General features: G+C 41.8%; 1 protein-coding gene across 1 annotated transcript; it reads right to left on the bottom strand.

Annotated features, from left to right (window-relative positions):
• On the bottom strand, positions 1 to 27,352 carry LOC146960368 (cleavage and polyadenylation specificity factor subunit 3-like). Its single transcript, XM_085772433.1, has 15 exons — positions 27,339 to 27,352; positions 26,964 to 27,141; positions 21,107 to 21,196; positions 20,821 to 20,971; positions 17,896 to 18,071; positions 16,717 to 16,875; positions 13,712 to 13,858; positions 12,511 to 12,663; positions 12,301 to 12,409; positions 8,349 to 8,447; positions 3,944 to 4,038; positions 3,317 to 3,404; positions 3,151 to 3,217; positions 2,857 to 2,953; positions 1 to 172 (listed from the first exon to the last, which is right to left on the bottom strand). Exons 1-15 carry the CDS (start codon positions 27,350 to 27,352, stop codon positions 23 to 25), a joined length of 1,773 nt encoding a protein of 590 aa, XP_085628559.1. The 3' UTR covers positions 1 to 22.
• Between the last annotated feature and the right edge of the window lie 94 nt (positions 27,353 to 27,446).

The raw sequence follows: 27,446 nt of genomic DNA on the forward strand, positions 1-27,446 counted from the left end.
AACGTCAGTTCATCGTCCACCGCTACATCACCGACGGCAACGCGCTGCTGCTGCTGCTGATGACATCACAGAGGGGGCGTGGCGTGAAGGCGGGGCTTAGGGCGTCGTAGAGACGGTGGACGGCCACTTCGACCATCTCCCTCAGAGAGTCGTCGTCCGCGCAGGTCACGGCCTGAGGGTCAGAGGTCAGAGGTCAGAGGTCAGAGGTCATCATGGTGTTATCAGCTGATTATTGAGTATTGATTTATACCCAGGGTTCCTACACATTTGAAATTTCCAAATTCCATACTTTTTCCAGACCCTAATTTCCAGACTTCTCGGTAAAAAAATTCAAATAATTTGTGATATTTGAGTAAATAGTTGTGCATTATATAAACAAATCATGCAATTAATCATTTGTTTTCATTATTCTGAATGTGTAGGGGAGAGCGGGGTAAGTAGTGCCAATTTTTACTTAAATTGCCTTTAAAGCAAGGGGATTATAATAATGCCCCCAACTAATATTTAAGCAATATATCACTCCAGGCCGTGGTATATGCTCATTATACCACGGCTAAGGGGCGTTGTTCGGCCCGACGCGAAGCGGAGGGACGACAACCCCCTTAGAGTAGAGCATATACCTACCACGGCCTGGAGTGATATATTGCTTTTATAAAACGGTTACAAATAAAGGCAATATAAAAGAGGGATACGCAATCAATTTCATGTAGTTTTATTCAACCAGAAATATATTATCCAATAAAATAGCCTCACTGTGAAAAAAATAGTCCCACCTCTCCAGACGTTAGCTCCAAATTAGCTCTGCATCTCGTCTTTTCCTCCGCTTTTTTTCAGGTTAATGTCACTGCTCAGTCCACTCTACCGTTGTTAACCGTCCCCGCAGGTGAAAGTTCACCTCAAACATGTGAATTCAACTACTTTAGTCCGTTTTTTAACATCGTAAAAACATCAGCTGTGTTTGGCTACGGACTGCAACAGTCCGTTGTCATGGATACATGACAACAACTTCCATTCATACCAGTCATACGTGCCTGACGCGGAGTGATAGCCTACGCTGTGATAAGGTTTTAGAATAGTAGCCGTGGTATATGCTCAATATACCACGGTTAACAACCAATCAGATTGCGGGATTTCACCTTTCCGTTTTATAAATGTACATATAGTTTAGGATGTTGTGCATCCCTGGGAACAATCACTTTGAATCTTAAATCAACTGTTTCAGAAATATAGCTTTAGAAAAAAAAAAAAAAATCTGGCACAACTTGCCCCCGGTGCGGGGTAAGTTGTGCCATTGGAGAGAATACACTGGGGTAAATTGTGCCATTGATAATTGAAGTAAAACAGATAATTTTAATCTCACAAATGTTAATGCTATATAAAAGCAAGACATTCAATACAAAATTAAAGCCAGAAGCGGCGATGATCGGGCCCTCGCTTGTCCCCATGTAGTCGTGGAGGCCTGAGGCAGGCTGGGGGCTGTGGCACAAAGAAACGCCATGTTTTGTTCATCCACCAGACTACGAGCACAACCAGACTGGGCAGGTGTGTTCAGGGGCGGTCCCTCATCACACATGTTAAGTTTCAAGCAAATCCGTGCCCACTGCCATGTTTCTCCTATACACAGACAGCACTGCCACTGGCACAACTTAACCCAGGCCCTTTGGCACAAATTACCCCACTCTCCCCTATGCCATTATGTTACCAAATTATTTCCAGGAGATTGTAGCTATAGGTAGCACATACAAAAATAATTAACCCAGATAACTTCAGATATAATAAGACCAAACCCAGATAAGTATTAAGTATTAAGCCAGATCATTTCCATACAATAATTTCCATTTTCCATACTTTTCCAGACCTGGAAATGTATAAAATCAAATTCCATACTTTCCCATACTTTCCATACTTGCGTAGGAACCCTGTAAATACCATTATGATGAACCAGACGTTAAAGGGATAGTTCAACATTTTGGCAAATTCTCCTATCACCATAATTCCCTTGGTCGACCAATAGTCGTCATTAGTCGACTAATCATGTCACGACTTCCTGTATCTGGCCATTCAAATTAAAAGCCCTATAGCCTTTCATATACAGTTCAGTCATATTGATTTTGATTATTTTAACAAGACACGGCTCCAAATGTTTGTTTTTTTTCCTGCGAACAATCGACCATTGAAATTTTGGTTGGCTAATGATTTTTTTGGTCAACCATAGAGCACTGGAAAAGAGAGTAACGACACGCATTGGTCCAATGGAAGCGCCTCCTGATGGCGGAATATGGGTGTTGCAAAAGCGCCCAAGAACTGACAACTGCATTGTTGGTGAATGAGCAAGTGTGGTATTTTCAATAATTTAAGGACATTTATAGATCACCCACGTTAATAGCATCATTGAGGACCCTTTACAGATAAATATTAACACATAGGCAACACACATACATTGGAGTGAATGAGTTTTCTGGGCGCTTTTGCAAGACCCATATCCTGCCACTCGGGGCGCAAAACCCTTACCACGGGAGTCAATGGTGGTGTCGTTACTCTCTTTTCCAGTGCTCTAGTCGACCAGTGCTTGGTCGACTATTTGGGAGCAGCCCTATTAAATTCTGTGCAAAAAGATGTTGAAACAGTTTTCAATAAAGTAGTGAATTTAAAAGTACATGGGTTCTGTTTTGTTTTTGTTTTTTTAATCGTGGTATCGAATTAGTATCGAGAATCGTGGAAATTCACAGGTATTGAGGTATCGACTACTGAAATTCTGGTATCGTGACAACCCCTATACTGTAGGCGAATTTGCCAAAATATTGAACTATCCCTTTAATGTTCGTGTATAGAATAGATGTCAGACGCTGGACTCACTCTGGTCTCTGGGTCGATGCACGCCGTGACTCCGTCCACCGTCACACTCAGGCTTTTACTGTCTTTGAAATTCACGCAGTCGTCCCCGAACATGTCGCTGAAACAGAAAAAAAACATTTTACCAGGTGAAAACAGAAAATCTTTAATCTTTACCTTCATTTAAAAGTTTTATTCTCTTATATTTGGATCAATTAGGTTTAATTTTAACTTAAAAAGTGTCAGATTCTACAGTTTTGTCAGATATTTTAACCATTAAAACATTTTCGAGGTGTAGCTACAGGTGTTCAGACTCACTGCAGCATCAGCTCCAGTCGCTCGACGAACAGCTCCATGTCGAACGTTTCCTTCCTGCCCTCGTGGACTGAAACAAACAAACAAAAAAAACAAACAAACAAATGTCTGTAAAGTTTCTGTTCATCAGTGAAATTAAAATAAATTCCCTCGTGATGCGTTCACTGACATTTCTGGGCGGTGGGGTTGGACTGGACCTCCAGGATCACCGTGGTGACGGCGTCTGCGTACATGTCGTTGAGCGGGTTGGCGACCCACTGAGACGAGAACATTTTCATTATTATCATTATTGATTTATATTGCTGCATCAATTAGTTCATAGAGTTTTTTTACTTCAATTGTCTGTTGTTTTTACATTTTTCTCTTTGAGTTTATTGGTGTTGAGATTTTTGAAGTGTTTGAAAAAGTGTGATAAAAATAAAAAATTGTCATAATTATTGTATATAGTATCTGTATAATGAATGTATTAACATGTAATAACTGGTTAATAATGTATCTGTAACCAGGTCTGAGTGAGATCTGTGTCTAAAAACATAAATAAAATGATAAAATATACAAAATAGTTTGAAATAAACATGTAGAACAAATACTGAGCTTTAATAAAACCTGACTGCAGCTACATAACCATGTCATAAACTGTATATTTAATGTTTCTAAACTGGTTTAAATAAAAACGGACGTGTTCGTGTGCTCAGAGTTAATAAAGTTTTGATAAACAGGTCAGTTTTAGCCACTTCAGGCGACATGTGGTGGATGATGAGTGTAAAAAGTGTCGTGTTGCGTTCGAGTGTCCGACCTCCAGTACGACCATCCCGGCCTCGTGAACCAGCGTGATGCTCTTAAAGATCTTCACCGTGATTTTCTCCGTCCCCTCGACCTGCTCCACGTCGCCTGAAACACACACACACACACACACACACACACACACACACACACACACACACACACACACACACACACACACACACACACACACACACACACACACACACACACACACACACACACACACACACACACACACACACACACACACAGAGGAAACAGGAAGTTACAGCTTCTACTGCAGCATAGATATATATATATATACTGACTAGATGCCGCGTTCCTAGGCAACTCTATTGAGTGGAATGCGTCAACGCGGCGGCCATCTTGGTCAGGGGGAAGCCGTGTCTACTTACTGCACTAGTCAACAGAGGCAGACGTCTATCAACCATTAAAATCGCCATAACTCACCAAATATTCAACCGATTTTCAAGCCGTTTGGTTTATTATAAATGTCAGACATATGTTTATGATACAACAACAACAAAAAATCTTTATAATTTTTTTTTTATGTATTAAACATACACTTTGTTGTGATATTTACCCCAAAATCGTATATTGCTATAATGTTTGGGATATTGACATTTGCCTTAGACATATGATAAGCTCGTGACAATCAGTTTAATAATGAAGCATGTAATCAACTTTTCTATAATTGGTGTAATTACTGTGTTTTGCTCTTACAGCCCAGAGAATGACATAGCCTACACATGACAGGGGAAGTAGCAGTTACACACAGGGACTGAGTGTACTGGTTGTTTGATAAACAATTGGGATATCTGGTCTTCGTACCTAGTGTAACTGTGATAGTCAGCTGACACAGGGGAAGGCTGACAAATGCAGGGGGTTGCGTGTCTTGTCCTTTTCTCTTTCTCTTGTCCCTTGTTTAATAGGAGCTATCAACAGCTGATCAGCACTAGGGATGGGTATTGATAAGAATTTAGCGATTCCGATTCCATTATCGATATTGCTTATCGATTCGATTCCTTATCGATTCTCTTATCGATTCTCATTGGGTGAGGGAATAAAAGAGAAATGGGTTTGTTTGCATTAATGCAGTGGTTCCCAACCTTTTTTGGCTCATGACCCCTTTTGACATCACAAATTTCTGGTGACCCTCATTCAAGATGAGCAAGCTCAGATATTTGTATATGCTGCATTTTATTTTATCTTGATTTATTCAAGAAAGTGAATATATTGAAATTTGTTTATTTGGATAAAACCCCTTGAGATGTATCATCTCGTTTTCGAGGGGGTCCAAACATATAGACAAACATAGATTCAACAGACAAACATGTTCTCAACAATATAGAAAAACAAACAGACAAATAAACAAACAAAACAAGCAAACCAAAAGACAAGAACAATAGTACAAACAAGGACAAACCACAGTTATTGTAACTACATTGGGACAAAACAAAACAACCATAGTAGGGCCACAAAGGTCAACACTGGGACTAAAAAGACAGTATATAATGATAAGTAACAGATCAACAAATCAGAAATGCGTCTTCAGTGAGAACAGGAACAGGTCACCATGAGATGAGAAGACAAAGCATGCTTGAAAATACCAAGAGAGGAACTGGATCTGATATTAGCAGGAAGGTTGTTCCAATCTGCAGGTGCTTTAAACATAAAAGCTCTTCTACCAAATGATTTAATGACATTGGGAACAGAAAAAAAGGGCTGCGATGAATGTCTGATATGATAACTTGTTGTATATGGTATAAGATACTGCTGTAGATAGGATGGGTAATTAAAATAAATACATTTGTATATCAGCTGTAACCAGTGCATGTGTCTTCTCATGTTCAATGTTGGCCAGTTGAGTCTAGTGTACATTGTGCAGTGATGAGTAAGAAAAGGACATCCAAGGACAAATCTACAGAGTCTGTTATAGGCTATGTTGAGTGAGGCAAGGTCTGATTTATGGGCACTTTGATATATAACATCACAATAATCTATAATTATCAAGAATATAGTTGTTTAAGATTGTGAAAAATAATTAGTTTATTTATTTATTTATTTATTTTTAATCAATTACTAGACATTTAAGGCGATCCCATTTGAATTCCAGGCGACCCCACATGGGGTCCCAACCCCAAGGTTGAAAACACTGCATTAATGGCTCTGACATTAAAAAAGTTGACAGGACCGACCTGCCTGGACAGGTTAACACTAGACCACTGTGGCTGTGGGGCAGCTGTGCTCACAGGAGGAATTTAACAATGTTTCCATTACATAGTTTTTATGCATCTGTATCTTCTCACTAGTTATTGTTTTCATAACGTTCGTTTTTATGCGGAGCGAGTGAGCGAGCGAAAGAGAGAGAGCGCGCAAGAGAAAAGACACAGGGCGCAGCTACCGTTTCACCTGGCTACGAGCAAAACCTGAAACGAGGTGGTTGGAAATGAAGAGAGAAAAACAGAAAGCATAGACATGTAGCCTGTTCAGGAGACGTTGACCTGTCCTCACGACGTGAGGGAGGGAGGACCGGAGGGAGGCTCTGGCTCACAGGTTAGTGATGAAGAAACGTCACTGTCAGCTGCATCTGTCAGCAGCTCCGCTCCACGCAGACACGCCACTAACTTTATTTTGGGAGAACAAACGGTGACACGTGGATATAAACACTAAGCACCCTCATTTATAATGAAGATTGATTTTAACGGAACGTTACGTAACGTCATTAATCAATTAATGCGCGAGTTTCTGAACCAAACGGAATCGATAAGGGAATCGTTAAAGCAGACACGCACACGATTCCAGGAATTGATCCAAGTTGGAACCGGTTCCGAAGAGGAACCGGTTTTCGATTCCCATCCCTAATCAGCACCAAGCATGAGATTGGGGTCAGACACGAGGTCATGGCGTACGGACTCCAGCCAATGAGGATGCACATTACATCAATTACATCATATCTTGCATTTGTGTAATCAGTAACTATAAAACCGGACAGGGACAGTAGACAGCATCAGACTTCGTGAACTGATGCTGCTGCGGCATGTTGGTCAGGGAAACTTAGTCTGGTCCGGAGCTCTGTACACAATCTCTTTTCCTAGTTGATTCTTTTATAAATAAATATCTAAAATGTTGTAACTGAACGTCTCCTGCGTACTTCATCAAACGAACACGCGAGTTCAAGGACTGGAACTCTTCAACTTACATACTCAGACACACACCCACATGCATAAACACACTGAACTTAGTTCTACAAGGGTCTGACCGGTCTGACTGCTGGTCAGACGTATATTATGTCTATGGTCAGAACCCCGGACCAAGATGGCGGCCGTGTTGACGTACGCTGAGAAGCAGAACGCGGCATCTAGTCAGTATATATACTGTATATCTATGCTACTGCAGGAGGAGGAGGAGGAGGAGGAGGAGGAGGAGGAAGGAGGAAGAGGAAGAGGAGGAAGAGGAGGAGGAGGAGTTAGAGGACGAAGGGGGCGGAGCCAACTCACCCGCGAGGCTGCGCAGCTGCGTGACGAGCAGAGAGATCGGTCCAGTGAACGGGATCGCCTGAGTCTGTTTCACCGTTCCCATGGCGAGGTCGGTGTAGTCTGAGGAGGAGGAGGAGGAGGAGGAAGAGGAGGAGGAGGAAGAGGAGGAAGAGGAGGAGGAGGAGGAAGAAGAGAGGAGGAGGAGGAGGAGGAGGAGGAAGGGGGAGGAGGAGGAGGAGGAGGAGGAGGAGAGGAGGAGGAGGAGGAGGAGGAGGAGGAGGAGGAGGAAGAGAGGGGGAGGAGGAGGGAGGAGGAGGAGGAGGAGAGGAGGAGGGAGGAAGAGGAAGGGGGAGGAAGGAGAGGAGGAGGAGGAGGAAGAGGAGGAGGAGGAGGGAGGAAGAGGAGGAGGAGGAGGAGGAGGAAGAGAGGGGGAGGAGGAGGGAGGAGGAGGAGGAGGAAGAGGAGGAGGAGGAGTTAGAGGACGAAGGGGGCGGAGCCAACTCACCCGCGAGGCTGCGCAGCTGCGTGACGAGCAGCGAGATCGGTCCAGTGAACGGGATCGCCTGAGTCTGTTTCACCGTTCCCATGGCGAGGTCGGTGTAGTCTGAGGAGGAGGAGGAGGAGGAGGAGGAGGAGGAGGAGGAAGAGGAGGAGGAGGAGGAGAGGAGGAGGAGGAGGAGGAGGAGGAGGAAGAGGAGGAGGAGGAGGAGGAGGAGGAGGAGAGGAGGAGGAGGAAGAGAGGGGGAGGAGGAGGGAGGAGGAGGAGGAGGAGAGGAGGAGGGAGGAAGAGGAAGGGGGAGGAAGGAGAGGAGGAGGAGGAGGAAGAGGAGGAGGAGGAGGGAGGAAGAGGAGGGAGGAGGAGGAGGAAGGAGGAAGAGGAAGAGGAGGAAGAGGAGGAGGAGGAGTTAGAGGACGAAGGGGGCGGAGCCAACTCACCCGCGAGGCTGCGCAGCTGCGTGACGAGCAGAGAGATCGGTCCAGTGAACGGGATCGCCTGAGTCTGTTTCACCGTTCCCATGGCGAGGTCGGTGTAGTCTGAGGAGGGAGGAGGAGGAGGAGGAGAGGAAGAGGAGGAAGAGGAGGAGGAGGAAGGGGGAGGAGGAGGAGGAGGAGGAGGAGGAGGAAGAGAGGGGGAGGAGGAGGGAGGAGGAGGAGGAGGAGAGGAGGAGGGAGGAAGAGGAAGGGGGAGGAAGGAGAGGAGGAGGAGGAGGAAGAGGAGGAGGAGGAGGGAGGAAGAGGAGGGAGGAGGAGGAGGAAGGAGAGGAGGAGTCTCAATTAATCTCAATTAATCTCAAAAAACTGTCATAGGCCACAGGTATTGTTCAGTGCCTTTAATTCTTTGGCCAATCCGTGCGACGCAGTCATAGTCACACCTTCGCCCATCCTCTGTGATAGATTTTTAAGATTTTTTGCTGAGAAAATATCTGTCCTCAGATCTTTGTTGACCAGTTCCAGTGATCTTGACCCTCATATTGTATCTATGTGCCCAGCAGTGTTGGATCATTTTGAGCCAATCTCACTGGCAGCTCTACAAGAAGTTGTCCACCATCTCCGCCCTACTAACTGCCCTTCTGATAACATTCCCTCTCGCCTGTTGAAGGAGGTTTTCGACACAGTGGGGACATCAATCCTCTCATTGATAAATACGTGTCTTGTATCTGGTTGTGTTCCTGCTCACTTTAAACATGCTGTTGTAGAACCACTGTTAAAAAACAAAAATCTCAATCCCACTGTACTCTCTAACTTTAGGCCCATTTCCAAACTGCCCTTTCTGTCCAAAGTCCTAGAGAAAGTTGTTTTATCACAGCTTCAAGATTTTTTAGATCAACATGGTATCCATGAAAAATTTCAATCTGGTTTTAAACAGCTTCATAGTACTGAGACAGCTCTTTTAAAGATTTTTAATGACCTGATCTTAGCAGTCGACTCTGGTCACTCGGCAGTCCTTGTTCTTCTCGACTTAACGGCTGCTTTCGACACAGTCGACCACAATATCCTCCTGTCCCGCCTGGAGAGTTATGTTGGGATCAGGGGCTCTGCTCTGAAATGGTTCAACTCCTACCTGACGGACAGGACTTTTTCAATTCGCCTGGGAGATTACTCATCTGGACATGCCCCGCTCGTATGTGGTGTCCCCCAGGGTTCGGTTCTGGGCCCCACCCTATTTTCATTATATATGTTGCCCCTAGGTTCTATATTTAAAAAGCATAATGTCTCGTTCCATTGCTTTGCTGATGATGTTCAGATATACATGCCCGTTAAAATTAAAAGCAAAGGTGCATTGCAACCTCTGCTTGATTGTCTGAATGAAGTCAAGTTGTGGCTGTCATCAAACTTTTTAAAACTAAATGAGAGCAAGACTGAATTCATTGTGTTTGGCTCCCCGCTGTCATTGGGGGATGAACCCATCCTCGGGCCAATCTCCTCAAATACACGTAACTCTGTGAAAAGTCTTGGAGTGCACCTCGATAACTCTTTTAAATTTAGAAAACAAATTTCATCTGTGGTCAGCTCAAGCTTCTTTCAATTGAGATTAATAAGCAAAATAAAAGCCTACATTCCCCCGGGCGACTTAGAAAAAGTGGTGCATGCTTTTATTACCAACCGGCTGGACTACTGCAATGCTCTGTATGTGGGCCTAGACCAGTCCTCTATCCAGCGTCTCCAGCTAGTCCAAAATGCGGCCGCTCGCCTTTTAACAAGTACTAGGAAAACCGAGCATATAACCCCAGTGTTGAGGTCTCTCCACTGGCTTCCTGTTTGCCAGAGGATAAATTTTAAAATTTTATTGTTGACCTTTAAAGCCATGAATGGCTTGGCTCCCCTTTATTTAAGTGACCTGCTTGTTCCCCACACTCTAAGCAGAACATCACGGTCAGCTGACCAATTCCTCCTCAGCACACCAAAGTCAAGATTAAAAACAAGAGGCGATCGAGCTTTTGCAGTCGCCGCTCCTAAACTCTGGAATAGCCTGCCATTCCCAATCAGAACAGCTCCAAACTTAGTACATTTTAAATCTCTATTGAAAACCCACCTCTTCTCCCGGGCTTTTAACCCTTGACCGATTGTTTTATCATTACAGTTTTATTGTATGTTGTGCTTTTATCCAATGTTTTATCCAATGTTTATTTTATTTATTGTGCTTTTATTATTGTGTTTTTATCTGATGTTTAAACTGTAATTGAAATTGTTTTAACTGTAAAGCACTTTGGTTCAAGGTGCTATATAAATAAACTTGACCTTGACCTTGAACTCTGTTAGTCACTCCATCGTTCATGTCTCTACTTCTCTTTCTGTCTTCATCCTTTTCTTCACTCTGTCTTTCTTTTTCTTTACTTTTTTGTCACTTCTCTCTCTTCTGTATTTCTAAGTATTTCTTCTCTCTTTCTGCTCGTCTTTTTTCTTCCTACTATGTTTTTCTTTCTTTGCCTTTTTTGTTTTTTTTCTTTCTCTCTTTTTTCTTTGTTTCTTTCCTTCTGATTATTTTTCTTGTGTTTTCTTTCAATCTTTCATTGTCTTTCTTTCCTCCTCTTTCTCTCTTTTTCTTCATTTCCTTCCCTCTTTTTTTCTTAAGTATTTCTTCTTTCTTTTTTCTTCCTACTATCTTTTTCTTTCTTTGCCCTTTTTGTTTCTTTTCTTTCTCTCTATTTTCTTTCCTTTTGATTATTTCTTTCTTGATCTTCCTTTTTTCCTGTTTCTTTTCTTTCTCTCTTTCTTTATCTTCCCTCTTTCTTTTTTCTTCGTTTCTTTCCTTCTGATTATTATTTTCTTGGTCTTCCTTTCTTGCATTTTCTTTCAATCTTTCATTAGTTGGGTTTCCATCCACCTTTTCTTATGCGCATTTTGTGAAAATGCGCATAAATACTTGAATGGAAACGCCAGAAATTCGAATAAAGGCAGTAAATGCGCATAAAAGTTTATACGCTTGGAGGGGGTGGATTTGTCAACGTATCAAATAAAGGAAATGCGAGTTTTTGGTCTCCCAGCTCTCGTCTCTGCACCCCGCGACACAAACGCGCTCCGTAACCCATAATCTTTTGTTTATGACGGTTAAGACGACACAAACACACGCCGTAACATCGTTATGTAACTTATTGATTTTTCACCGGCTTCGTATGTAAACAGATGCACATGGAGGAGAGGAGCATAACCAAAACAGCGGAAAAGCGAGCAGACTGTCACAGTTCCTACTGTCTTTCTGTGTAAATATCTCATGTTACAACATGAAAACCTGCAGCTTATATTCAAGTGCGGCCTATATATGTATTTTCTTTTAAAATGTAGCTGGTGCGGATTATACAGGTGCGTCTATAGTCCGGAAAGTACGTAAATTGTCCATGATGTTGAGTGTCAGCTGAGTGTCAACTGTTGGATACATTCACGCTCTCTTATGACGTAATCTCACGGTGCACTCCTCCTAATCGCAAAACACTAATGAATGGAAACGGGCATAAATTCGCTTTGCTTTTTGCGCATTTTCACAAAATCCGCTTTTAAATTCGATACGACTTGGATGGAAACCCAGCTATTGTCTTTCTTTCCACCTCTTTCTCTCTTTTTCTTTCTTTCCTTCACTCTTTCTTTCTTTCCTTCACTCTTTCTTTCTTTCCTTCCTTACTTCTTTCTTTCTTTCTTTCTTTCTTTCTTTCTTTCTTTCTTTCTTTCTTTCTTTCTTTCTTTCTTTCTATCAACCAACCAACCAACCAATCAGTCCAGATGTTGAGGTTTACTTTCTGTGACAGAAGCAGCTTGAAACATTTGATGACGGATCAAAAACATTAAACATTCATCAATTATAATAAGTGTTTGACAATACACACACACACACACACACACACACACACACAACCTCACACACACACACACACACACACACACGCAGACTGACTGGAGAGGTCGGACGGCGTCAGGATGTGGTAACTGAAGTTTCTCTTCACCAGGATCCCGGAGACTCTCTGACCCTGAGAGCACTTCTCATCCGCCAGCACGCCCATCACCTGCAGCACAGCACAGCGGAGCAAAGCATGCTGGGAGTTAACAACACGGCCCACACCAATACAACAACACAACAACAACACACACACACACACACACACACCTTGGCCAGTTTCTCTCCTCTGAAGTTCAGCGTCACGGCTTCAGTGTTTCGCGGGTTGTGGACTTCGATGTGAACCTCGTCGTTGTCTTCGTACTCTCGGATCAGAGCCGCCTTCAGCCGGGCCATCTCGTTCTGCTCGCCGTGCACCAGGATCTGCACACGCACACACACACACACACACACAGACACACACATACGGACACACGCACACACACACACACACACACACACACACATACGGACACAAACACACACACAAACCAACTGCATTAAGGTGGGACACTACAGGTGAATAGGGTAGAAATTTAAACTAACAGATATCACCATGAAACTTCCCAAGTTTATCACTCACATTAAGACAAATATTTTTTGTATTACAAGTTTTGTCAAGTTTTATGTTTAAATATGTAAATGAGGCAATATCTGATGAAATATGCGCTAATTTGCATACATTTCCAGAACCGAAATCTGAACAATGGATAAAGAACCTTTCAAAATTCTTGTTTTATTTTGTTGACATATTAGAGTCAGAAGTTTTTACAGGGGGGATTTTGGATATGTCTTTGTATCACTCTGTAAATGAGAAAATACTGTCACCAGCCCTAAAAATTCAAATATCGCCATGTTTTTATGAATAAAATGTTGTATAAATCAGGCTGTGGATGATGTATCAACAATCCCCTCTGGAAAAACCTTCAGAATATAGACAGGAATCAAACTGGAAGGTTAGCTCAAGAGTCTGAGGAAAAACTCATTTTGAGAAAACGGCCTTTAAAGATTTGTACTGTAAAATTCCATAGATCATTAATGTGAATCGCACTTTTACGATTGGTCGCGGATACGGAGGAAACGACAGTTTTTGGATCCACATAATTGTTCAGGAGAGAGAGGGAGCTTTACAGTGATACCTGACATAACTTTTGGTGAATTTAGGAGAAATCTACTGATGAAAGAGACAAAATGAAGTAAAATAAAAAACCTTAATGTGGATTTTCTACCATTTCTTTCCACTTTTCTGAGAGAAAAATATCCCAAAATCTCAAAATTGATCAGTGCATGAAAAAACTGTGTTTTTGCCTGTTAGTGTGTCGCAATAAACCCAAAGGATCCAGGAACATCGCTTTGTGGATTTAATTAAATAGTGTGGATTTAAATAGTGTGTGTCTGTGTGTGTGTGTGTGTGTGTGTGTGATGTTTTTACCACGTGCGGCGGTTTGAGCGCCCGGATGAACTCGCTGGTCTGCTGGTAGTCGGTGTGAGCGGAGAAGGAGATGTAGTCGACCGACATCTTGAGAGGAAGCTTCTGTCCCGACATGGTGGCGATCTCATCAGGCTCCGTCATGATGTGCTGCAACACACATACACACACATATTACACACATACACTAATGTATGTAATGACACTAATGTATATTGTTCAGGGGAGGATTTGAAGGAAGTGCTGAGGACAGTAGAAGTAGAGTTGTTTCAGCTAAAAAAATGGTTTGATATTAATAAGTTATCATTAAATGAAAAGAAACAAAATGTATGGTGTTTAGCGGTGCTAGGACCAATTGTGAAGTAAAATTAAAATTAAATCAAGTGGAAATCGATAGAGTATATGAAACTAAGTTTTTGGGAGTAATTATTGATCATAAACTGTGTTGGAAGCCTCATATAGAATATATCAAGGGAAAAATATCCAAATCCATTGCCATTCTTTATAAAACAAGGGACATGTTGAATAAGAAATGTCTGCATATTTTATATTATTCTCTTATATTTCCATATTTGACATACTGCGTTGAAGTTTGGGGAAATGTTTATAAAACAAACATAGACCCTATAATCAAGCTTCAAAAAAGAGTTATTAGAATAATAAACAAAGAGTGCTATTGTGAACCTACCAACCCACTATTTTTAAGATCTAATGCATTAAAATTTTCAGATATTGTGTTCCTAAAGACAATGGAAATCATTTTTCGAGTAAAGAACAACAGCCTTCCAGCTTGTATCCTTCAGTTATTTAAATTAAGAAAAGGAAACTATAATTTAAGAGGATTATTGATTTTTGAAATGTGTAAAGTGAGAACTAATATAAAATACAAATGCGTTTCAGTCTTAGGAGTTAAAATGTGGAATAAGCTCAGTGATGAGTTGAAGACATGTAGTTCTTTGTTGAGTTTTAAGAAAGCCTTGAAATGTGAAATAATGAAAAATTATAAAATACAGTAATGATTATTTTCATCTTATTATTGTGGACTGCTGACATTCTAGGTAATTTAATTTCATAGAGTGTAAAGGATAGGCAAATATAAGCCTTGGGCTTCAGCCTATTCCCTTTTCGGTCACTGTATGATATTTTCTTTTTTTTGTGTGTGTGTGTGTGGTTGCAATTGTGTATAATATGTTTTGGCTAAACTGTTCACACAAAATGGTCGATTTTGATGTTGGTGTTGTATGACCGAAATAAACAAATTTCAATTCAATTCAATTCAACATACACACACACACACACACAGTACATTAAATAACCTGTGTGAAAAGTTTAATCATTTAAAATAATATAAATATATTATTAAAAGTTAAATCCCAGCAGCACTTGAACGCAACACGACACACTCTTCTGATCGGTCCTATGTCGTTAACACAGGCGTATGTCACAGATTCAGATTCTTGTTACGCAGCCACATTAAACTCAACATTATCAATAAAACTGACCGGACTGATCCAATACTGGGAATATCTATCGATGCCGATCAATAATATAATTTAAATAAGAGTCTTATTTTATTCAGATACACACACTGTAAAAGATCTTGTTTCAGCAATTACACTGTTCTCAGTCAGAGTTATTTGTGTTGTTGTTCTTGCCATCGCAGTTATTATCACCAAACTGTAAGATACCGATTAAAGGAGAAGTTATGAATAAAGAAAGATGCATTTGGGGCAGACAAACTAATTTTACAGCTGTTATTGTCTATTTTTATTTATTGCTGTGATTGTTTGTTTTATTTCACTCTCTCACTCTCTGTTGTTCTTAACTTGTCTCCAAAAGTGAACACAGACCTGACACAGGGTATCTGCAGGTTTCAGCAAGTCAAATTTAAGACTTTTTAAGACCTTTTTAATGCCACCTTGAATGAAATTTAAGACCAAAAAAAAAAAAAAAATCCTATAAATATAGGCTAAGCAATGGTTGGGGATCCCACTGTACTACAACCTCAATGACAATCAGTCAAGTTTACTTATTGTCTGTTATTAATAAACAAACTGATAATCAATACAAAACTAGAAAAAGCACCAAGGAAGAAAGGAAGGAGTCTGCACGCGACTGACACTGAAATCACTCACACAACTTTTACTCAAGGACAATGGAAAAATTAGCAGAGTATTGAAATGAGTACCAGACCAACAATGACCAAACCACTGTAGGAGGGCATACAGGTGCATCTCAATGAATTAGAATAAATGTAGACAAAATGTATAGAAAAAAGTTTAAAAAAGCATTTTTAATATGGAAATGTTTGCTTTCTGATAAGTTGTCCATGCAGCGGTGCGCCGCGGACATTCACGAAAAAACAAACAAACAACGAAACCGAATGCGCGCCGCCAAGTCCGCTCGGACCGCGGCCACTCGGACCAACAGGTCCGCTCGGTCCAACGTCAACGACGGCAGGAGACCCAACGCGATTTGGCGTATCACTGCCTCCAGAAAGACTGTCACGTTACCGGGCTCATACCAGAGCCAGTCTATTGACAATATTAGAAGTTCTCTGCTCATACGCGCAGGCAGGCCAGGGTTGCCAGATAGAATGAAAAATATCCCCCACAATATTACTTTTTTTTCCTTCACTAATTAGCGGGAGAAATTACCGAGAGCAGCATTAGTAAACCACAACAAAAACACGTGTAGCCTTTTTCCCCCCCTCATTTTTCCCATTGACGGAAATCCGTCGTGGCGACGGAGAACTTTAATCCATGAATTTAAGACCCTTGACTACTGTATTTAAGACCATCTTAGAAATTTCTGATAAATTTAATACTTTTTAAGGCCTTATTTTTAGATACATGAATTTAAGACTTTTTAAGACTTTTTAAGGATCCGCGGATACCCTGTGACATTTCTAAAAACCAGTGGAGGAAACGTTTCACTTCCTGTGATAATAATTTTTTTTAAAAACTGCAGAAGGGACCCGAGGTGTCGCAGGTTCGATTCCTTCCCACCTTGGCGAGCGTCCCCTCCACGCAGTAGCCGGCGATGATGACGCCGTTCCTCTTGTCCGTGCACCAGCTCTCAAACAGCTCCCGGGACAAACCGCTCTGCATCATGCCGGGCGACGCCATCACCACGCTGGGCCCGATGTCGTCGAAGTGGTCCATGCTCTGACACACACACACACACACACACACACACACACACACACACACACACACACGTCAGAAAACAAACGACAACGACAATGGAAACAGGCAATAGCATACATAGGGTTGCAAAATATCGGGTATCGGGTAATATCGGAAACTTTCTATGGGAATAAACGGGAATAAATCCGAAATTTACAAAATTGAAGGTTGGCCCTTAATAAGCAATTAGTAATATTTTACTCAACATTCATGTTTTTGTTGTTCAGTAAAATAGCTGATTGTTCATACAAGAATTAGAACTTGATAAAGTTCTACTCACAAATAAATCTGTTGAAATGTCATGTTTTTTAATTGTATTGTTATTTTGCATGGATGTCTGCTTATGACAAAACAAAATATTTACATTTATGTTTGGATATGATACAGTTTGTTTAAATTACCCCAGATTTCCAGTTAATCCCCATAAATTCCCATAATTTCCCATAATTCCCATGGATATTTTCCAATTTGGAATAAAAAACTGGAAATTTTCCGCCCCTTTGCAACCCTAAACATACACAATGTACAGGTAATACTCAGAAAATTAGAATATCGTGAAAAAGTTCATTCATTTAAGTAATTCAACTTAAAAATATATTATTTAGACTCATAACAGGCATTGCAAGATATTTCAAGCTTTTATTTGTTAGAATTTTGATTATTATGGCTTACAGCTTATGAAAACCCCAAAATCAGAGTCTCAAAAAATTTGAATATCACATGAAATAAACAGAAAAATTAGTTTAAATAAATGAAATGTCAGCCATCAGAAAAGTATAATCATTTTGTGTACTCAGTACTTGGTTGGGCCCCCATTTGCCTGAATTACTGCTTCAATGAATGAACTTTTTCACGATATTCTAATTTTCTGAGTATTACCTGTATACACTGACAATACACTGACCAAAACAGACAAAACAGAAAACAAAGGACAGAACAAACCTGACGACACAATAAAACAGGACAGAAAAGTAAAAACAAAAACAAAACAAAACAAACCTTCAGGTTGCTGATGTGCTTGAAGACGAAGGGGTTGTTGATGTTGATGGCCTTGCGGATCTTGTCGTTCATGGCGTTGATGTAGGTCTGGTACACGGCCATGCACTTCCTGGCCAGAGACGAAGCGTAGAAGATCGGGATGTCGTGGAGCTCCGGGTGGTTCTGCCAGTACTCGTCTGGTCCACACACACACAAATAAAGTTAACGAACCTACTGCTATGACTATAGGGATTATGGCAATGGACCAATTTGCCAAAATGTTGAACTATCCCTTTAAGGTAAAAATCTTGCATAGTTCCTCTTTAAAGGTATAGTATGTAGGAATTCCCCCCATCTAGCAGTGCGGTTGCATATCTGAACGTATTCTTGACGTCAGACAGACAACAGACGCTGCATGTAACAGGATAAACAAGCGTCTATGTAAACAAGTGGTCCGCCAGCACGAGGCAAAACAATACAGGCGTGACAATATGTTGTCATGGTGATGTCGTATTGTTTACCCGACCCACGTTTTACCGGCTTTCTCTCGTCGAGTAAAATGACATCCGGTAGGTTTGCCGACGGCCGTCTGCCTGACTGCACCTGAATGCAACACCAGTGCCTCCGTCCTTCCTCACACTACACAGTGGCAGGGCCGTTGTATAGGGGAGAAAGGTGATGATAATTCTAGGGGCCCAGCGCCCAGTGGGGCCCATAAAAAACCCCAGTAGTCTAATCTTTGTATGACTGATTTATTCTGTGTAAGACCCTGACTATACTCATAGTACACTGTAAAAACTCAACATCCTTCCAAGAATATTTGTCTTATTTCTTGTCCAAATGTCTCATTTCTAGTCAAAACTAATCTCTTTCCACTTAAAATAAGACTCATAACCTAAAAATTAACTTGTTTTTAGATAATTTTCACTTGTTTCAAACTAATTTTCACTTGAAATAAGTAGAAAAATCTGCCAGTGAAAGCAAGTTTTTTGTGCTTGTAATAAGGAAGAAAAACTTGTTCCACTATCAGATTTTTTCTACTTATTCCAAGTGAAAATATGCTTGAAAGAAGTAAAAAGTGTCTAAAAACAAGCTACTTTTAATATTCTGAGTCTTATTTTAGGTATAATGATATTTGTTTTGACTAGAAATTACATTTTGACTAGAAATAAGACAAATATTCTTGGTAAGATACTTGGGTTTTTGCAGTGTAATGTTGCATTAGCATCAAAACAAGGTAGGCTACTAGGCTAAATAAAAAATGATAATACATACGTAGTCTAAGAAAAAAAACTGGAAAAGTTAGGGGGAGGGGCCCACTTTAGTATTCTTTAAGGGGGCCCAGAATTCCTAGCAACGGCCCTGCACAGTGGTGACAGTTTTAACCATAGATATATAAAGAGTAGATGCCGCATCGAACGCTGCGCCGCGAGAAATGCGGCCGCCATCTTGAACCGGTCGTTCTACTCAGTCCAGCAGCAGAAGTAACAGGATGCAGAGCACTGTGCAGCATATTATTTCTGTTCTAATCAGCAGAAAACCATCGAAAACAGCTGGCTCTGGGGATTACTTTACACAAATAAGACTGAACATTACTATTGGTTGTATTTTGTGAATCGAATATTTATTTATTTATTCTCTCTCCTCCCTCTCTCTCTCTGACCTGATATGAATTGATTCTCTGGTTTATATATATTTTTATTTTCTCTAACATATAGCTTTTATCTCTATATATTTATTCATTACAGGAATGTTGCTCTCTGATCAATTGCTGCTCTCTACGGGCTGTTATTTCCATAGACATATATACATGGTTATTTCTGTATAATGAATGGTTGTCAAGTGTAACACACCGTTGCTAGGGACGCCGCTCTGATCAGCGCAGCACAGAACAGAGAAACTATGCAGGATATTTACCTTATGTTTCATTTTTACCTTCAGTAAAAAGCTTGGGACTAATAGTGATGTTAGATAAATGACTTGTAACCCTTTACAGAGAGAGTAGAGGCTCCTTCCACATCCTGGCTGAAAACCAAACCTGCTGATCAGATCAGAGCCTGTAGTCCGCGACACAAACACGCCCTATAAACCTATAATATCTTGTTTATGACAGATAAGACTACACACATTGTAACATATATGTGATAATCCATCGATCCAGTTATTGATTATAAAAGGCTTTGTTGAAAACAAATGGGAGGAGGCTCAGCAACACAGCGGAGAGGAGACCAGACATGCAGATGTGCTAAATTATAACATTTATAAATCGATAAAAGTAGTATTTTGGTCAAAATTATGTTTCAAATGAATTATTTCACTCGTACGCCGTGTAATAGGCGGGATCATGTTCAGTAAGTTATTGATTAAATGCACTGACACTAGTGAAACTATCAATTGCACCTACCAAACAGATACACTGAGTGGAGCGGTAGACCGGTCCAAGATGGCGGCCCCACCGCTCGTCAGCGCCAATAGGCCCAGCGTTCGATGCGGCATCTACTCTTTATATATCTATGGTTTTAACAGGCCGAGCCGACAGCTCTGCTGAGTTTCCGTGGTTACCTACGGTCACGATGCAACATGGCCGCCTCGGTTCGGTGCGTCACCCACTTATGTGTTTGTAACGACTTGTAACAACTCATTCTAAGGTACCAGAAAGCTTTCATTTGTATGCGGGTGTGATTCGACTTCAGTGAAATACGTATTTATGAAAGACATATTTGATTTTTGCTACTAAAAAGCCAAATAAGTTACACACTGGGGCTTTAACGAGTGTGTATGGTGAATGAAAATGTTTCTGTGTGATCCATAGACAGAAACACGTCCCTTAGTTTAATCTTGTAAATAAAACTTGAAGCCTGAATTCATTTTTCCCTCAGCTGAAGGGAAAGCGCCACTCTTAGGTCGCCGTGCGTCGTCATGGCGTCGTTGTTGCCGTGGTCTCACCGAGGATGAGCAGCAGCTCCTGCGCTCGGCCCAGAGCGAACACGGGGATCAGACATCGACCTTCTCTGTTGACGATGTCGTGGACCGTGTTGCAGAACCGAGCCTCTCGCTCCTCCCGCTTCTCGTGGATGTGAGTCCCGTAGGTCGACTCCTGACACACACACACACACACAACAAACACACACACACACACACACACACACACACAAACACACACAGGTTCAATGTTAAGTGTCTGTGCTCTGTGTTTAAATAAAGATTGAACAGGTTGAACGGCTCCACTCACGGTGATGAGGATGTCTGGTTTGACGCTGGGGATCTCCGCCGCCATCAAGTGTCTGTCCTCCTGACGGGAGAAGTCTCCTGTGTACAACAACTACACACACACACACACACACACACACACACAGGGATGCAAACGGGTCAGGACCAAAAAAGAGAGGTATTGTCTGGCGGGGGGGGGGGGGCTCACCATTAACAATATCACAGAAAAGTCAATTTCCAGTAGTTCAACCCCAACCAAGTATTGAGTGCATATAGATGGACAGTTTTCAGAAGGCCAACATTTCTATATTAAAAATGCTTTAAAAAAATAAAAACCATTGCAATATTTCAATTTTGGAGATACTGATTTTTAGGTCTTCACTGAATGTTAGTCATAATTATTACTATTAAAATAAACTGAAGAAATAAAGACATGGGATGTTTCATTCAGTGTGTAATGGACATATAGGCCTATATAATGTGTTAGTTTCACTTTAATTGAACACATTCTACATGGCGGAGGCGACGTCTTTCCACTCAGGGCTTCCTTCACCTCTGAAACGGGGCAGAGCTCCATGGAAACACCTGCCTGACACAGCAACGTAGGGAACCGTGCACGTCCGTGGAGCTGTGCGCCGCGGACGTGCACGGGGGGAAAAAACGGCGTCACCGCTTTGGGTAACGTGCGTGCATGTCGCGCGTCTACATTGGAGGTCGGCTGTTATCAGTATAATCAGAGACCATGAATGAGTTCGCCTCACGTGATTGTCACTGTCAGCCTGTTAGAAAAACATTTTACTGACCCCAGCTGAGACGCTGAGACCCCCCCCCCAAAACAAAAACTCTTCGGATCTGAACGATTCACACAAGTCACCTAATTGACCCTTCGCGTAAGCCCCGCCCCCTTGGTTACTGTTGCTACGCCGGGCAAGCTTTCACTCCCAGCCATGCTCCTGGCAGTATTTGGTATCGATTTCAAAGGAAATATCAGCAAATTTCTGGATAAACTGTTCTGAGATAATAGAGAGAAGAAATCACAAAGATCATTCATAGTTTTCAGTGACGTGACTCGCGCAGGAGGATAAAACATCTGTTCAACGACACGACTGGACAATGTACAGAGCAGCAGTAAGGACCGGTCATTTTACCGTCTATCAACCCACCAAGACTTAGGTCATCTCACTGGTCATGAAACGTTGTCAAACTCTAAGTTTTTGGGCGATTGTGAACCACATACAGTTTTCGCTGCTGTTTTGTTTTCTCCCACCGCTGTATCAGTCAGTGAAAGCAGTCCCTGCCTGGAGGATCCCTCGCCTAAAAGCCCAGGTAAAAGCCCTAAAAGCCCAGGTAAAAGCCCTAAAAGCCCAGGTAAAAGCCCTAAAAGCCCAGGTAAAAGCCCTAAAAGTACAGCTGTCATTTCGGAGGTGAACATATGGTTTTCCCCATATCTACACTTGCTCAAGTCGAAAAAAAAAGTCCGCTCATATCTGAACATCTCTATATTGCTTCTGCCGCCGCCGCCGCCGCCGTAGTAGCAGCAGCAGCAACAACATCCTTCTCTACAAACAAATGTTTTTCGTCCTAGTCTCAAAATGTGTCCACAAAAGCAAACGTAATGACTCACTGCGGAAAGCTTGCCAGGCCTATAGTTACGGTTGCTAACGTAGGATTGGACAATAGCCGTTTGTGGGAGGAGTTGGCGAAGGGTCAATTGGTCATGAAAAAAGCGAGTTTCGCTTTTCGGCGCGCTGTTTGCATCCCTGTGTGATGTTCAGGGACAGTCAGGACAGTCTGAGGACTGACAGCTCTGAGGTTGAAGTTTATATTAATGCACCATGACACTGTGGCAGGTCTCTGTACTAGGGATGTGAATCTTTGGGTGGCTCACGATTCGATTCCGACTTTTAGGGTCACGATTCGATTCAAAATCGATTTTCGATTCAACCGATTCTTGATTTTCTTTTTGCGATTTTTAGTTTGCTTTATTAACACCAGACCATGTGAAAACGTTGAATGATGATGATGTCTACAGACTATTATATCAGAAGCCATATTCCCCCAAAAAAATGCACATCACATGTTTCAGATTTATTCAGCAGCAATATATTCGAACCATTTTAAAGTAAACTGCTACATGAAGCTGATTTTATAGGCTACTCTCTTTTCAAAAGCCTGGACTGAAGGATGTGAATATTTGGGTGTCTCTTCGATTCAAAATCAGTTCTCATGCACATGCACATGGACATGTAGCCTATCTGTAACAAAGGCTGCTAAAAAAAAAAAAAAAAAAAGAGACGGCACTCTGCTCTCAGGCCAGCTCACCTGCAGCCTGTCTGCAGCGCCACAGAGGAGCTGTCAGAGCTGCTGCTGCTGCTGCTGGTCCTCTCTCTTCAGCCTGCTGTTTGGCTGCACTTTGTATGAGTTTAAAAAAGTGAAGATCTAACGTCACCTGAGCACCGATCAGCTGATCCAGAGCGCAGTGGATGTGGCTGCTCACACCGTGTCCTAACTGGATGCGACGCGAACGAGCGTCCGACAATCGCGTCACATCTGACGCTCTCTGTCCACACTGAATCCGTGCGTCTGTTGTCATGGAAGCACATCAGCTGTGCGCTCGCCCGCTCGACAGACTGGAGACGTAACTACCCGGTTAAAAGATGGGTGAATTGTGCCTTTTAAACAGAAAACAAGTTTCTTGAAATATAGAGCCAACAGCAAGTTGTCTCTATAGTGTAGGAACACGAGTTGTAAAAAACATAATGCAGGGTTTTCTGTAACATTATAAGACGGCGCACCGCCCCCCGCCCAAGATGAATGAAGAGGCTATTAAAAAAAAAAAAAAGTCCGCTAGTCTCCTTGAAGCGGCTGTTATGTGTCTCTCTCTGGCGGTGTCAGCTGATGTGCACATCTGCAGCAACCCAAACAAATGCACATGTTACTGTTGACTGGCTCTATTCCAGCCACATGATTGGTTCGACGCGGTGGAAATCTCATTATCATTGGTTATTTGTATTGTCTGCCAAAACATGGATGAATGAAACCTATCGACCACGTCTCATATTTCTATTGAGGAAAAGTTATTTCACAATTTATAGACACAACACCGACAAGCACTGAGAGCCGCATGTTGCAGTGACGTTATATAGGCTATAAAAAAAAAAATCCGCAAATAATAAGCCGACGAAAAGGTGCAACTTGCCACTTAACTTCTTGTCGATGTATTATTTGCGGGGGCTTTCGGGGGATCTGCTGACGGTGGAGGATCTGGGACTGATTGACTGTGGACCACCACCAGTCTGATCAGGTCCATCACAGCACAGCAGCTGCAGCACTGCCCCGCTGTCACATTACTCTCGCGTATCAGCTCAATCTGTTTACATTAAACCGACATCAGGAGAATAATGAGAATTATGATTAAAAATATATTTGTTTCGAATTTTGGCCCCTGGATCATGATTTTTCGCATTCTTGGTTAAAAAAAAAAATCCTCTAAAAAAAAAGACAGTTGGGATGCATAATGTGTCTCATAACAGTATACTGTGCGTCACGCTAGGGGTCGGTGGTGTTTTATTCTAGGGGTCGGTGGCGGCTGTGAGACAGCAGCGGCTCCACGGTGAGGGGGGGGGGGGGGGGGGGGCAGCTTCTGCTCACCTGACTCTGTGCAGCTTCTTCATTAAATCCAAACAGTCCGACACAGCGACGCACTGCTCCTTTGACTCTAAAGTCTCTGTAGCTCATCAGCCCGGAACTCGCCGACATGGATCAGAAGCGACGGCGGCGTTTGGCCTCAGTGTCTCGGACTTCCAGAGCAGCTACAGAGCAGCGTTGTGACCTCAACCATGGTCGATGAGAGCAGAAATGTTGTTGTAGGCCTGTGCATATTCTCATTTGTCCAGGTCATAGTATTTCAAAGGAGGTTAAATCGAAAGCAACTGGACTTCTACTGAGTCTCCAGACCAGTTAGTTGGACCAGTCCCAGCCTGGTCAGATGCTACATGAACTGATGAAGCCTCTTGGATGAGAGGTGAAACGTCTTCCTAGACAAATAACTAAGTCCAGTTGAACCTGCTTTGAAAAAAAAAAAAAGTTGTTGGCGGGCTCGTGAATTTTTTTGTGACACGAGTCAAAAAGAGCGTCAAACCGCGTATCTCGCGTTTGGTCGCGCGTCACAACTCGAGCGAAAAAAAAAGCGTTCCTCGTGTTTGGTGGGAAGCCCCTTGTGGGTCTTCCCACCAAACACGATGAAATAGACGAAGACGCGAAGGTCCCGTCGCACAAAACAAATCGGGTGTATTGCGTCGCAAAAAAAAAAAGTCGCGTCTACCGCGTCGCGCGCCTAATCGCGTCTCGCGCCTAATCGCGTCTTTGCGTCACGGCCTTTTACACCGCGGACGTAACGAATAAACGGTGACGGTGTGAACGAACAACATAGAACAGGACCAGACGTGGCGTTGTTTCCTCTTTTCACCGACAGCTCCACTCTCCCTTACTTACACTAACTACTGTTATTGTTGAGGCCAGAGAATTGTGGGATTTGTAGTTTTTGACCAATCGCAGGTTGTGCTCTTTCTTTTTGTGATTTTCCTGGTTCACACATGTATTTTTTTTTAGGGGCAAATGCGAGTGAAATGCTCGTCCATGGTGGGCATAAGAAAATTTAAGACCTGTCTAAAATTATTTAAGACTTGAACACAATAATTCAACAAATTTAAGACATTTTAAGGCCTAAAATTTAGATTTTCAAATTTTAGACTTTTTAAGACCCCGTGGATACCCTGTTATTTCATATAAAAGTTTAAGTGCATGCATATTTTATGATGCTGTGTATTTCAGGTGTAGGTTAATATACACACACCTCAGGAGGCCTGTTGACTGGTTAAAACAAGGTAATCAGTAGATGGGAATTAACTTCAGATTTAGTCACGGATCACCTTCAAACTCTCCTTGTCATGATATTTGAATTAATTATACATCAACACCAGCATATATAGGATTAACACAACATACAAATGAATAAAATGATCTAAAAGTATACATTTGTTTATTATTAATTGGATTATTCAACAAAATGTTAAAATTATAAAACCATCCTTCAACTTAAAGCCCGAGGCGACGTCTTTAAACAGTTTATTTTGCTCATCAAATGAAGAGAAATTGACTCTGGAGCCTGAAGTCTGTGATTATTGATTAGGATTTTCAATCAATCACTTTTTAATCAAAACACAGCTGCGTTTTAATCTTCACTGTTTCTGCTCCAACTAAGATAAATAAATCATAATAACATCTGTTCTTTGTCGCAGCAGAGAGAGTGAATCACTGCGATTCATATGTTTATAATTTGCATAATGTGATATTATGTGATAATGAAGTTTAGGTGAAGAGGTGCATTCTGGGAAATATTTTTTGTGAGTTGATGAAATTACTTATCAATATGCGCTTCCATTTAGACATGATGACGATAAAGTGCAGGACAACACGGTGTTAAAAACTGTTTCTTTTTTTAAAAGGATTTGTATTTCCATGCTTTTATTTTGAAGGGATGCTGCATGTTTTAGAAGCCTTACTTCTGATTTCCTGTTTGTCAGACTCAGTTTATTGATCTGGTCACATCGATTATTGATTGAAATGTTTAATTTTTCTAATTTATTTACTTTACTGTACATACTTTCTTTTCTTTGTCTTGTTTATTTGATGTTTGTTTATTTTATTTCATGCTCTTATATCTTATGTTTTGTATTTATTTATATTTACAAGTTTACTATTTGCCTTATTGGTTTGTACATCGATTTATTTGCAAAATAAAGTAAAAAAGCAAAAAACAAAACACCAACAGAGGGTTGAACAGCTGAGTCATGTGAGTGGCGGTGAGCGTCCGTTACCTTGACGCCGGCGATCTCGATCATGAACATGGCGGCGCCCAGCACGTGTCCGGCGTGGTAACACCAGAACTTGATGCCGGCCACTTCCTTCACCTCGTGGAAGTTGATGGTCTCGATCTTCTCCATGCTGTCCTCCAGGTCCGTCTCCGTGTAGAGCATGTCGTCTGCCGAGATGTTACTGTCACACACACACACACACACACACACACGCACACGCACAGCATCAACACACAGCTCCGTCACAGCTCCACCTGAGCGACAGGCAGCATCACTCCCTCTCTCTTTGTCAGCTGTAAAGTGACTGAGTGTGAGAGTCTGTGAGGGTCCAGATACTATAAACATGAATGGAACAGCACCTACCCCCTTTCATGTTACCTTGACAACAACATGTTGACTGATAATTTACAGTTTACTTTCAGAAGCACAAGGTGTGTGAGGGACAGACTCACAACAACAAATGCTCTTGGATCAGATCTGATCAAA

This window comes from Trachurus japonicus, unplaced genomic scaffold, assembly GCF_045865225.1.
Source record: "Trachurus japonicus isolate A0001 unplaced genomic scaffold, Traja_1.0 AP030458.1".
Lineage (NCBI taxonomy): Eukaryota > Metazoa > Chordata > Actinopteri > Carangiformes > Carangidae > Trachurus > Trachurus japonicus.